General features: G+C 37.3%; 1 protein-coding gene across 1 annotated transcript; it reads left to right on the top strand.

The window, feature by feature from the left end:
• The first annotated feature begins 63 nt into the window (after positions 1–63).
• On the top strand, positions 64–2969 carry avpr2b.1 (arginine vasopressin receptor 2b, tandem duplicate, 1). The gene is made up of 2 exons (XM_067460181.1): positions 64–1206; positions 2109–2969. Exons 1-2 carry the CDS (start codon positions 330–332, stop codon positions 2312–2314), a joined length of 1083 nt encoding a protein of 360 aa, XP_067316282.1. The 5' UTR covers positions 64–329; the 3' UTR covers positions 2315–2969.
• Positions 2970–14059: the final 11090 nt, after the last annotated feature.

Raw genomic sequence — 14059 nt, 5'->3', positions numbered from 1 at the left:
GTTATAATAATATTTATTATTATGTAAATACTTTATATATTATGTAAAACTGTCTTAGAGCGAGTGTCTTTGTCTAAAGTATTCATAACTCGTCTATTCATCTCTTAGATTTCTAAATGCCATTTTGTATTCAAGAAGAGTTCTGAATCAATTGACCCACCCTCTATCTATCAGACCCACATACACATATAAAGCCTCTAGTCGTCACTCACGCTCGTACACTAAGAGACGCTTGTATACTGACAGTCTTGACTTGTGTGTAACGGGTCAGTTGGACTGCAGGTTCTGAACTTGAATTATTTATTATAGACTCTAAAAATATTAAGATAATGTCTTTCTTCACATTAAACTTAAGCAATGCAACTTTGGAGATGGAAGTAAACGGAGATGAACCCCGGAACGAGCACTTGGCTCAAATCGAGATCGCGCTGCTGAGCGTCATCTTTCTCTCCGCATCAACTCTGAACTTTGGTCTTCTGCTGGTCCTGTGGAGGAAGAGACAGCAGATGTCCAGGATGCGAGTGTTTGTGACGCACCTCTGCTTGGCGGACCTGGTGGTCGCTTTCTTTCAGGTGTGTCCTCAACTGATGTGGGACATAACAGATCGTTTCATCGGCCCTGACCTCGTCTGTCGTTTGGTAAAGTATCTGCAGATCGTCGGCATGTTCGCCTCCACTTATATGATAGTTGTGATGACGGTGGACCGTTATCAGGCGATCTGCAACCCCATGGTGACTTTCCAGAAGAGGCGCGCGCGCTGGAACCTGCCCGTGTGCGTCGCGTGGCTCGTGTCGTTCTTCTTCAGCGTCCCGCAACTGTTCATTTTCTCCAGGGTTCAGATCGCCCCGGGTGTCTACGACTGCTGGGCAGAGTTCATTCAGCCGTGGGGAGCTAAAGCTTACGTGACGTGGACGACACTGGTGATATTTCTGGTGCCCATCGTAACTGTGACGGTGTGCCAGGTGCGCATCTGCCGCGCGCTCCAGATCAACCTGTACCTGAAGACGCAGCAGCAGCAGCCACAGGGAGGTGATGGACACCCGCACTCCTTTGCCTCCAGAGCCAACAACGTAGTGTTTGTGTCCAAGTCTCGGATTAAGACCGTGAAGATGACAGTGGTGATCGTCCTCGCCTATACCGTGTGCTGGGCTCCGTTCTTCACCGTGCAGCTGTGGTCTGTGTGGGATGATGGTGCTCCGACTGAAAGTAAGAGAAATTATTTTAGTAAACATGTTTGAAATATAGTCTATCTATCAGTCTATCTGTCTGTCTGCACTGTAAAAAAAAATATGGTTTAACTTAAAAAAAACAAAACAAAAAAAAACAACAGCAAGTAACCTGGTTGCCTTAATGTTGAGTTTATTGGAATTAAAAATTTGAGTTGATGCTATGCAGGTAATTGGTTTAATAAATAGAAACCTCAAAATATTATTGTATCTGAACTACATAAAAAATTGATAAATCATGAAAATAGCACAATTTGGCATGTTTCACTGGATCATCACAAATAAAACACACACAATTACTCAATACGCTTTTAATAGTACAAAATCTTTTAATAATATTTTAATGAAGGTTGTTGATTCATTAAAAAAAATTAATTGTATTAACTCTTAATATATTAAGGCAACCATATAACTTATTTTTTAAATAGTTTTTTTACAGTGTGTCTGTCTGTCTGCTGTTTAAGTGTTAAGTGTACCCCCCCCCCCCCATAGTTTTGGGGGAAAAGTAATATTCATTGAGGCTGCAAGCTTATTAAAGCAATTATTGCAAGTTGTGATTATGTTTCAATAGAACATTTGTCTGATTTAGACTTGACATTATCTAAAGCAGGGGTTGACAATATTATAAAATATGATATAATGCTTTCTCACATAAATGGTTTATATTTGTGCACAGATGCATCTTATAGGGTGGTCAGGTCACCCCTTGTAACTTGTTTCTAAATGGTCAAAGCTGATGGAACTTACTTAACCCCATGTTACACTTCACTCTCCTCTACATGTTACACACAGCACTGCTAAATCATGTTTAGGGACATTCATTGAGAATCTGATCAAATGAAATTTCTTGTATCTAACCAATACGTCAATTACATTTTTCAGCTGCAACCTTCACCATCCTCATGTTGCTGGCCAGTCTGAACAGTGTGGCCAATCCATGTATCTACCTGATTTTCACTGTGCAGTTCCCCAAAGTGTTGGAAACTCTCCTGTGCTTGAAACGCACAGACATGAAGGAGCCGCTGCCTGAGGATGCTACGATGGTCAGCTCTCTGTATTTGAGCTTTAAAAACTCTGACATGCGGTGAAAAAGAAAAAACGCTAACAAACTTGTTCATTAGACGAACATGTTTTTGGACATGTACCCTAATAGCGTTCTATGAAGTACCATGCAAATTGTACATTAATACAGTAAGTGTTCAGAAACATAGTATACTGTAAGTATTAAATTATATAACCATCTGATACCATCATGGTACCATGGTACTAGTACAGCATATTTATGTAAAGAAAAAGATGAAACCTGCAAGGCTCATTGCTTAGTCTCCACGTACTGAAGCATTTCAAAGAATTAATTTTACCCCCTCTTACATTCCCCTTCTATCATATGTACCCAAACTTTTTTTTTTCTAGATAAAATGGTCAGTCACTTTTAATAATTTATTTTATTTAACTGTACATAACAAAAAAAAAAAAAAAAAAAAAAACAAGCAGGGAAATGAATAGCTCAGTGTGTGCTGTCCTAATGACAATCAAAATATTGTCTTTAAATACTGAAAAAAACAGTGTGGTGGGTAATGCTATGAAAATGCCTGTACAGTACATGCTCACTGTTCTATTTGTCAATAAAGTGCTTTAAAAATAAAATATTCGGCATTGAACATTAAGTATTAAAGTCATTTTTAAAAAGGTACTTTTTTACATTAAGCCTCAATGTGAGAGACTTTAGGTGAGTTAAAAAGTGCATGAAATATTTTTTCAGCTGATAAAGACTATTTGACTATGTGTGGTCTGAACCTTTAATTAAAATTGGCATTAAACAGAAGCTACGATAGTCTTAAAGCCAAAGTAGTCTTAAGCCCAGAGTACACGAGGGTCAGCGTACAGTACACATGACATGAATTTCGCCATCAGTGGCCAAGGCTCATTGATGCACGGGGTTTGGAACGAAGGCTGACCCGTGTGATCTGATCAAACAGACGAGCTACTGTAGCTCAAATTGCTGAAGAAGTTAATGCTGGTTTTGATAGAAATGTGTTAGAATATAAAGTGCCTCGCAGTTTGTTGTGTATGAAGCTACATAGTCAAAGACCAGTCAGGGTACCCATGCTGACCCCTTTCCACCGCCGCAAGCGCTAACAGTGGGTATGTGAGAATCAGAACTGGACCATGGAACAATGTCAGAAGGTGGCCTGGTCAGATGAATCATGTTTTCTTTTACATCATGGATGGACGGATGTGTGTGTGCATCGCTTACCTAGGCAACACATGGCACCAGAATGCACTATGGGAAGAAGGCAAGTCGGCGGAGGCAGTGTGATGCTTTGAGCAATGTTCTGCTGGGAAACCTTGGGTCCTGCCATCCATGTGGATGTTACTTTGACACGTACCACCTACCTAAGCACTGTTGCTGATCCATGGAGGCCCAACCTGGCAACTTACAGGACTTAAAGGATCTGCTGCTAACATCTTGGTGCCAGATACCACAGCATACCTTCAGGGATCTAGTGGAGTCCATGCCTCGATGGGTCAGGGCTGTTTTGGCAGCAAAGGTGGGATCAACACAATGTTAGAATATTGTTCATTATATGATGTTTATTTTTTTGCAGAATTTACATGGGTTGTAACCAAATGTATGGACGACGCATCTTCATTACCTTCCACTGAAGAAAAGTGAAGCTGCCGATGTCTGAATATGGCGCTGACATCTTGTGCAGATTTGGGAGAGCGTCTGCACAGTAGTGATCTCGGGACCGGAGTCCAGGAAGTAGAGCTGCAATATCAAAAGCTCACCCACACGCTCACATATGCAGAACAATTCATTATGTTGGTGTGAAATAAACAGTTATATAAATGTAGAAATTAAAGCTAAAGCTCCAATCTCCAGACCAGAGGCAGAGACATGATGTGGCTCAACTCTGTCACAGAAAACAGCTCATGCTTTCCATATTGATGTTAAAAATAAATGTTGATTGGTGTTAAATCATTTGAATGTTTAAACTGGCAAGTCTTAAAATACATACAATTAACAAAACAGGAAATCGAGGGTAACACAGGTATGATGTCGTTGATAGGCGATGCAAGGTTAAAATAGCTTATTTCTCTGGAGAAGCTGGGCAGAATGAACCAGAATGTCGGATGCTCTCGAATCCCTCCTGCAGTACTAATCTAATGGCATATGTTACAGTGACCGGCATGCACTGCTTCAAGTCAGCAGCTGATAGGGCTGTGAAGTGCTGCATGAAGTCGAACAAGCCTAAAAACTTTTCAGCCTTTCAGCCAATCAGATCGCCTATGCAAATACCTTAGCACAGACACTAACCAACTGCATTCATGCAACACTGGAAAAGTAATGTGATTGGCTGTTGTCACTATGAAGGTTGAGTTTGCCAGTTTCAGTCTCTGGTCAGCACCAGTCCAGTTTAGACGAGCCTAAAGACACTGACACTGTGTGAATGCAGTGTTATAGTATAGGGAAATATTGGAAAATTGAATAATCATAATAAAATATTGTTGGAATCATTGTCTTGTTGCGAGGCAGAGACAGCTTTGACATTGACTACTGTGGAGTTCTGAGTGCTTTTGAGAACATATTAAGTGGTCAAATGTCAGAACAGCCAGCGTGCTTTACTCCAGAGCAGTTGATTGAAGTGGTACATCAGTAAGAAGCAGTGTTGTTTTTCTGACTCCGGGTAGTTGAGTTCTTGACATTGGTGCATTAACCAAGACACACTTCACAATTATCTCTTCCTTTGAAATGCTGCATTTCCAGTGATGTCTACATCAAACAAATCAAACATAAAAAGCATTCTTGTAGCAAGCCTAATGACAGACTTGTTCCTGACCTACATATCAATGTAAATAAGCATGCTTTTAAAGAAGCTTGCCAGTAGGTCAAGTAATTAGGAGATTTGAAATGAAACATGTTTGAATGGGAATAGAAAATTAGAGGTATACATCAACTGGGCTGTAATCATTTCTGCCAATGTCTTTGATGGCTTAGACGGAAACCTTAATAGATATGGTGGCACACAGCGATTTATCTTTTCATAAAGCAAATATATATATATATATATATATATATATATATATATATATATATATATATATATATATAACCTGTATATAAAACCTTGCTATTGTCCTGAGCAGCAGGCTTTTTATTTGTATATATAGATATGTCTGTGTAAAAAGTAAAAAAAAAGAGAAGTGTGTTTCTTCCTAACACAAGCCTTAAAATTACTTTAGTTTGAGTTTAAATATTTTATTTATATATTCATATATTGTGTAATTGTTTTTTTAGATGTCACCAAGCACAACATTATACTACAGCATATAAGAAATTCATGTGTAATATGCATGGAAACTCAGTTCAAGTGTGTCTGTATTTTTTTATTTTCATGGAAACGGTTCAGTGATCTCCGAGTGCTGAATTTAAGGAAGCACACGCCATGAAATTACTATCACAGAGGGAAGAGATGGTCACATGTAACATTGTGATACGAGAGCCTAAAGGGAGATTATCAAAAATTGCACTTTGATATAAGCCTATCTTATCCACAAGAAACGACTTTCAGTCGGTGTGTGATGATAACTGATAAGCACTTTATCTTTCTCAGGACAGGGTTTGTGTAGGTGTCTGTGGAAAATGAGACATTTTTTATATACAATAAAAAAATCTTATTATTTTAGCAAAATTGAAATTATAGGTTTTATTTATTATTATTATTATTATTATTATTATTATTATTATTATTATTATTATTATTATTATTATTTTCCATGTCTTTAATTTTAGTTAAAGATTTCTTAATTTTGTTGTGTGCTTTTGTCATTTTTATTAGTTTTCAGTCTATATTTTATTTCTGTAAGGCTTGGGTCTGAGGAAGATGGAAGACGAGGATAAGGTAAATACAAGGTTTATTAACATAGAAGGCAAGGTGCGCAACAGTGTGCACTTAAGCACAGACAATACCAGACAAATGAACTGAAAACAAGCAGGAACTTAAATACACATGATTAAATAACATTATGAGCAGCTGTAATTAAAGTGATCAGTGTCCATGGTGACAGATTGTGGCGGGAAAATAGAACAAAGGAAGACGTGACCAATGAAAACGAATACAAACAGTACGTGGATGTGACCATTTCTATGGTTTATATCTTTTTTTATTTGAGTACATTGTTTGGTACACAATTTAACTTTTGGCTCTCTAGTGGTTAAAATCTACATGCATTTGTGGAAGAACATTATTTTGGTGTTGCTGAGGTAAAATAAGTATAGGCTAATTTTTTTTTTTTTTTACATTTGATTTTATTTCAGTTAACATCTATTTTAAGTAACGATTTTCAAATGGTTTTAGTTATTGTTAAAGCTGCAGTCCGTACATTTTTTAGTTTTCCATGGCAAATTCATGCCGTCATTCGTCTTTGCGTCATTAGGCCTACATCACGTCTGTATAAGAAGAAGTTTGTCCCCTTGAACATGATTTTATTTTTCAATCCCTGGATAAATTTGGCTTTGGTGACTTCTTCTGCAAAACTGTCCTAACTTTGTATAAAAATGGCAACTGCTCAATTAATCTTAAAACTGGCACTTCTCCCAGGTTTAATGTGGCTAGAGGGGTTCGCCAAGGTTGCCCGGTATCGCCTTACTTGTTCTTGATAGCTTCTCAACTTCTTACTACTTTCCTGCTAAATAGTCAATTACAAGGAATTAACATAAATGATAAACATATTCTTATAACTTAATTAGCTGATGATACCACTCTCTTTTTTAAAAATGACTTTCAAATCCCTATCGCTCTTGATCTTATTGGAATGTTCTCTAAAGCTTCTGGTCTATCTTTGAACTTAGATAAATGTGAACTCTTACCTTTAAAGTCTTGTTCTGCTCCTTTCCTGCACAATATTCCTGTTAAGTCCCAAGTTAACTATTTGGGTGTCATCATTTGTAAAGATATCAATGCGAGAGCTAAATTAAACTTTGATCCAGTAATTACTAAAGCAAAGAAAAAGCTATATTCCTGGCTCCAGAGAGACCTGTCGTTACGAGGAAGGGCTCTTCTTGCTAAGGCAGAAGGTATCTCTAGATTGACCTATCCTGCTCTTTCCTTACATGTGAACAAATCGATTTGTGAAGAGGTTGATAGGATGCTTTATGACTTTTTATGGAAACACAAGAAACATTACATCAAAAAATCTGTCGTCATAAATAGCTTTGGACAAGGGGGTCTTAATTTTCTTGACTTTGCTTCTTTAAATAACACTTTTAAGATCAATTGGCTAAGGCAATTCTTGAACGATTCTGAATCCATATGGAACATAATTCCCAAGTATATTTTCTCTAAAGTCGGTGGTCTCCCCTTTCTGTTAGTATGCAATTATAATATCTCTAAATTGCCCATCAAACTATCAAATTTACATAAGCAGGCACTTTTAGCTTGGCACTTAATCTACAAACATAATTTTAGTCCCCACAGGTATTTTATTTGGAATAACCATGACATCCGATTTAAAAATAAAAAACATTTTTTTCCCTAATTGGTTTAATAATAATATTGTTTTGGTTTCTCAACTTGTAAACTCAAATGGTCATTTGTTTTCTTATTCTGAATTCCTAACTAAATATAGTATTCCTGTTACCCCACGAGATTTTGCCATAGTGATGAATGCCATCCCCAGTGGAGCTATTGCTCTTTTAAAAAATTCCGTTGATGCTTTACCCTCTACTTATTGGGTACATCCGTGTGAGACTGTGATTGGAAAAATTTGCTTTCTGTCTAGTCCCTCTCTTAGGAATAAAAAAAATTAGACAACTCTTTCAAAGCAATATTACTACGGTCCCTTCTGTTGTATCCTATTGGTGTAATTCCTTTAATGATATTCCTTGGAAGAAAGTGTGGTCTTACTTAATCACAAGATACTTAATCACTAATAAGGTTAAAGAGGTATCCTTTAAGTTGTTACATCGATTCTATCCCGTCAATCTTTATATAAAAAAAATGTTTCCTGAGAGGGATCCCCTTTGCTCCTTTTGTGGAGTGGAAGATGAATCTGTCCTTCACCTTTTTTGGGATTGTTTTCATGTAGTTACTTTTTGGAAGAAATTTAGTTTATTTGTACGTGTTTCTCTCTTAGAACTTTTTTCTTTGGAGTTTAAGGATGTACTATTTGGATTTCATAACTCTGACAAGAGTCTTAAAGACAAGTATTTTCTTATAAATCTATTTATTTTTCTAGCTAAGTTTTTTATACACAAGTGCAAATTTTTGTCTGTTAAACCTCTCTTTATTATTTTTTGTAAAGATCTGAAATGTTATTTAGATACTCTCTTTTCCTCCAGCATTGCCAAAGCTTTAAAGTCCTCTACGCTGTGCAAGAAGTATAATATTTATACGTTTTTATAATGTAAAAAAAGGGCATTAGCATCTTTTCTCTGTCTCACTCTCTTGAACCTAATTTACTTTAAATTTCATGTCACCCCTGGCTCAATGTTGATCTCTTAGTTTTTTATTATTATTTATTTGTTTTCTTTTGTTGTATTCCTTTTACTACCTTGCTCTACTGTCTATGTGTATATATGTGTGTATGTATGTGTTTTGTTTTTTAAATATATATATATATTTTTGTTATATTCTTTTTGAACTGTAACTATTTGCTTTTATATTTGTTCAATAAAAAAAAGAAAAAGAAAAAAATATAAAAAAAGAAGGAGTTTGTCTAGTAGTCGCATGGGAGGATGTTTTATAGCCTTTTCTCGCAGCAGCTGAAATAATAATTTATAATTTTGATGGTGAATTGTTATCCAGAAAGGTCAAAACAACAATCAACGGTGACAAGTGGAAATTCACCCGTAGTCAAAAGCAAAAGATTACTTCTACAATCTACACTTCTAACAGGTAACACTAAACTAACTACTAAACTACTTTAGTAACACACTCTGTCAATACACAGTCAAATATGCTGATGTTGTTAAAATTAACATAAAAGAATAATAATTTGCACGGTTAGATGTTATATGAGCTAAGCGATCACTGTTTTTGGCGTGATTTATTACGTTTTTTTTTTAGTCAGTTTGTCAGAACAAAAGTGGTAAACATGGCATAGGCCTTTGGTCATACTTCCAAGATGTAGAATCTGTGATTCTGTGATACATAATATTATCTGTGATTATTGTACAAATAACTGCAATTGCAGGTTTCAAAGATGATGACAAAGGCAAAACTTATGGACTGCAGCTTTAACTTTAATAGCCCTGGACTGCATATAGTAGCTAGGTAATTTATCTTTCCTTACAAAGTATGTACAATTTGTTCATAATTAATTTGCCAATATTGGTTGTATGGCACTATACTGTGAATTTGGAATATTGTATCTGTATATCTGTGCTTTGGAATATTTACTGTTAAAGGTTCTGTATGTAAGAATTACAGCTAGTGGTTTAAATGGGTGCTGCAGCCCAAAATCAAAATATTGTTTGCCCCGCCCTCTCCTCCTCAGACTATACACTCATGCGGGGTTGTCAGTTTGAGGACACGCAACAGGAACGAGAGCAATTAACAATGGAAGGTGAGGACACTAAGGCATGCTGTTAGTGTGCCCACAGGCGCCTCGCATCTGCTTGCTGTGCCTCGTGTTTTTGTAGGAGCGCTCTGAGCGTCAAAAGTTGAAAAAAAAACAGAAAGACGTTGGTGCATTTTTTTCCATTATCCAATCGAATGAATGGAGAGGGCGGGCCTTCCGTTATGGCCATGGTTTTCTTGATTAAACTGACAGCACAGCTGATTTGAGGGTTTCCTGGCAACATAAAAAAAAAAAAAAAACAGCGCACTGCGCTTTCTAAATTAAAAAAAATATTCAACCAAAAAAAGGCAGTGTTGTGTGCATCACGTTTTTAACCGGAGAAATGCATTGTCTGATTGGGGCCTTACAACACTGTAAGTTGACAAGTTGATTTATCCGTGTTTTAATATTTTTTTTAGATGGATGCCTAGGCTTTTTAGGTCGGGTAGGATCTGCAATCTCTGACCCATTGTTGGCTTCCATGACAGCAAAACGTTGGTTGGTTTTTTCCACTAAGTGGTAAGCGTGTATTATTGCACAGACTAAAACTAAAACAGACATTCCAACATGGAACACACATTTCCAGGTAGAATAACTGTAGCTTTGTGTTTCATTGAAACAAGTATGTGAACTCAGCATGTTTCCTATATCTGCAAACATGTTATGGTATTTTATGCTTTAGTACAATCAAAAACTTATATACAGCACCTTTAGATAAACTATAAAAATAGAACTGATAATTTTTTTTTTTTTTTGCATTGAACTGATAAAGTGTTGTTTTTTTAAATATATTTTAATAATTTGTTTTGGCTTTAGTACAGTGAAGAAAAAAATAAAAGTAGGCCTATTTAGTTTTGGAAACAGTTGTCCATAATAGTATTATTTTTTCATAAATAGCATAAATGAGTCTTTTGTAGTCTTTTATATGCAGTCCAGACTCGAAAAACAACATGTACCGAACATTCCCAAGGGACAGTCACTGCTAGGCTACAAAATGGGGGATCGATTTATGTGAGAGCAGCATGAGACACGTGTGTTTCACAGCTGCTCCTGTGTAATGTTTTCTCTGTGTGACTCATAGATCATGTCTGCTGTGCTTTCAGACCTTTGTAGAATAAAAATGTGAGAAATAGTTTCCAGTGGTTTGTTCAATAAAAAATGTCTGAAGCAGAGCTACACAATTAATTGTTAAAAGAACACAATCTTGATTCAAACCCCCAAGAGATCTTATTCCTAAATTAGATCGATTTGACTTTGTCCATTAAGCTTTTGACAAGCAAAAATTCAGATCTGCATTCATGCTCTGGTCCAGAGAGAGCAGTTATCATGTACAAATGAAACAGCTTCACAAACAGTAGGCTATTTTCATTCACACAGTATCATTATTTTTGTGTTCCAATAATTCAAATGATCACAAATGTACTAGGATAAACATTTAGTTTGGCTATAAAAACTAATGTCTATGGTAGCAATCAAAATAGATTAAATTACCTTTTGCTTCAAATTAAATTTGTATATTATTATTATTACATTTGTATTGTATATTATTGTATATATACATTTCAGTACACCAGTAGGCGATGACAAGTGACTGTTAAAATGTTTTATTTGTAATTGAATCATTCATTCAAGAGATTTGCTTAAAAAAATCAGTATTGAAACAAGCTAATTGATTCAATCATTCATCCATTTATTCAGATGACATCAATCAATCAATCAATCAATCAATCAATCAATCAATCAATCAATCAATCAATCAATCAATCAATCAATCAATCAATCAATCAATCAATCAATCAATCAATCAATCAATCAATCAATCAATCAATCAATCAATCAATCAATCAGTAAATCAATCAGTAAATCAATCAATCAGTAGATCAATCAATCAGTAGATCAATCAATCAATCAATCAATCAATCAATCAATCAATCAATCAATCAATCAATCAGTCGGTGACCGACTGAAAGATCAATCAATCGGTGACCGACCCAAAGATCAATCAATCAATCAATCAATCAATCAATCAATCAATCAATCAGTAAATCAATCAATCAATCAATCAATCAATCAATCAATCAGTCAATCAATCAATCAATCAATCAATCAATCCACCCACCCAAAGCAGTGTGCAGCTCTAGTCTGTAGCAACATCATAAATTACAAAGAAATTGTAATTTACTCTAATAAGGTTTATGCCTTAACAATATAGGCTACCATTTGGATAAGAACATTGGGAATCTTTTTCTTCGTCTACTTTGGAGATAAATGGATTGAATGGTGCTGCATTCATTTTGCTGCAACATTCACTGTCCTAGTCAGGAAAATACTTTAATTTGAATATTCCATCCATTTCTGCAGAGACCTTCCAGATATGTTGAGAGGAACATGGAGGGAGGCCATCCTACACTGTCTGGAGAGTCTCTACCCCCTCTACCCCCCACCAGTGTTCTCGTCATCAGACCCAGAACACAGCCAACCACAACACCAAGACATGGCAATGAAAAAGCTAGAGGCCACTACAGACGGGGAGCTTCCGACCGCCGCAACGAAGGAGCCTGTAAGGATTGCAGCGCCAACCATCGCACCAGAGCCGAGGCCCAGAAGTGAATCTGACCAGGTGTGTGAGCCAGAAACAGCCATAACAGTGGGTGATTTGGTGCAGTTGGACAAAGAGAACTGGCTGATTGATTGGGAATCTGAGATTGTGCAACCTACCCAACCCTGCCCTGAGCCTTCCATACATGCATCATGGCTGGTTCTGTCCAGTCCTGAATCGTCTGTGCCTTCATCGCAGCTGATTGTGTAGCAGCTCATCCCTGCTTCTTCGTGTGGACACTGAATTGTTGTCAAAATCCAGCCCAGCCTCCCTCTCCCACCTACAGAGCTCAGCCCCTCCATCAGCTTCACATCAGCTGATGGTTCCCTTCAGCCCTTTGTCTTCCCATCTGACGCCTTGCGACTTGGAGAAACCTCAGGTCTTAAGGTCACCAACCACACCTAAAATGAGAGGATCCTTCAGCTCCTCCTTCTAGCGCTGATCCCTTTGCTCCACCATGGCCTGTTGACCTGTCTGCTTCGCCTCTGCCTAACCAGAGACCTTCTGCATTATGGCTCCACCAGGTTCTCTCGTCCCTCCGGCTCCACCGCAGTCAGCCGTCACCCTGCCTGCACCACAGACTTATGAGCTATCCTCTGCGCTCCATCTCTCCGCCCCTTGGGCTCCAGCAGGATCTGCTCTCTCTCTTAGTCCTCGGTCGCACCAGCAGCGCCTCAGTCCTCGTGCACTCGGGTCCCACCTGGAATGCTCGTCGCCTCAGCTTCACCTAGATCACAAATGCCATCAGGGTCGATCAGTTCCATCTGCACTCTGGACTCCACTTCAAACAGCTCCATCTCTTTCTGTCATCCCCGGATGTTGCCTGCTAAGTCACCATCATGGCTCTTCCCTCCACTGACCATGGGCTTTCATCCTGGCTGTGCATTACACAAAAGCATTTGTTCAGACAGACTGAAATCTTTGCTGTCTAGTCCCCTTTTTTGTTCTTTTCAATAATCAGAGTGAGCTTTGGTATTGAATTTGAACACCCGGAGTTAAATAAGGATGTATTGTTTGAAAGACGCATTTGCCAGATTTTTTTTTTCAGCAATAACAATTAGCACAACATTTAGGAATGTGTTTAAAATGTATACTGTCCAACACAAGCTGTTCCTTTGGAAGTGTTGAATCATTGAAATGTTGAAAGTGTTTTATTCAGAATGCAGCTGTTGTTGCTTTTACCTCTGCTGAAATAATTACATTTACTGACCCAACACTCAATTATTTAAGCTGTCTTCTCTGATAATATAAATACTATATCAGTTTACATATACACACACGCTGATATACGTTTAGACAGGCATCTTCTAAATGATCTTCCCTTGTGGTTTTCAGAAAAGCTAGGGGCCCGCCATTTATGAAAGGTTTAAAAATCATGTCAGTTCAATGCAAGTGCAAACGATCATATCTGATAACAGAGCAAACTAAAAGAGGAACATGCGATTGTTACTGACTTTCAATGACTTTCACTGATTAAAGTTAGTCAGGTTATTTTAGTCAGGTTGATTCATTTTATTTTTAAATAATTTTATTTATAATGTCAACACCAGAAAAGCTGTTTTAACAGAAAAGCTGTTTTACTGAAAATCCTAAATCCCTTTTGCTTTGATTCAAGCTCCTGTGCACTATGTTAAAGTTAAAGTTTGGTCAGTAAAGATGGACCTCAAAA

This window comes from Pseudorasbora parva, chromosome 12 (assembly GCF_024679245.1).
Source record: "Pseudorasbora parva isolate DD20220531a chromosome 12, ASM2467924v1, whole genome shotgun sequence".
In the NCBI taxonomy this organism is placed as follows: Eukaryota; Metazoa; Chordata; class Actinopteri; order Cypriniformes; family Gobionidae; genus Pseudorasbora; species Pseudorasbora parva.
This window is presented reverse-complemented; position numbering and strand designations above follow the sequence as displayed.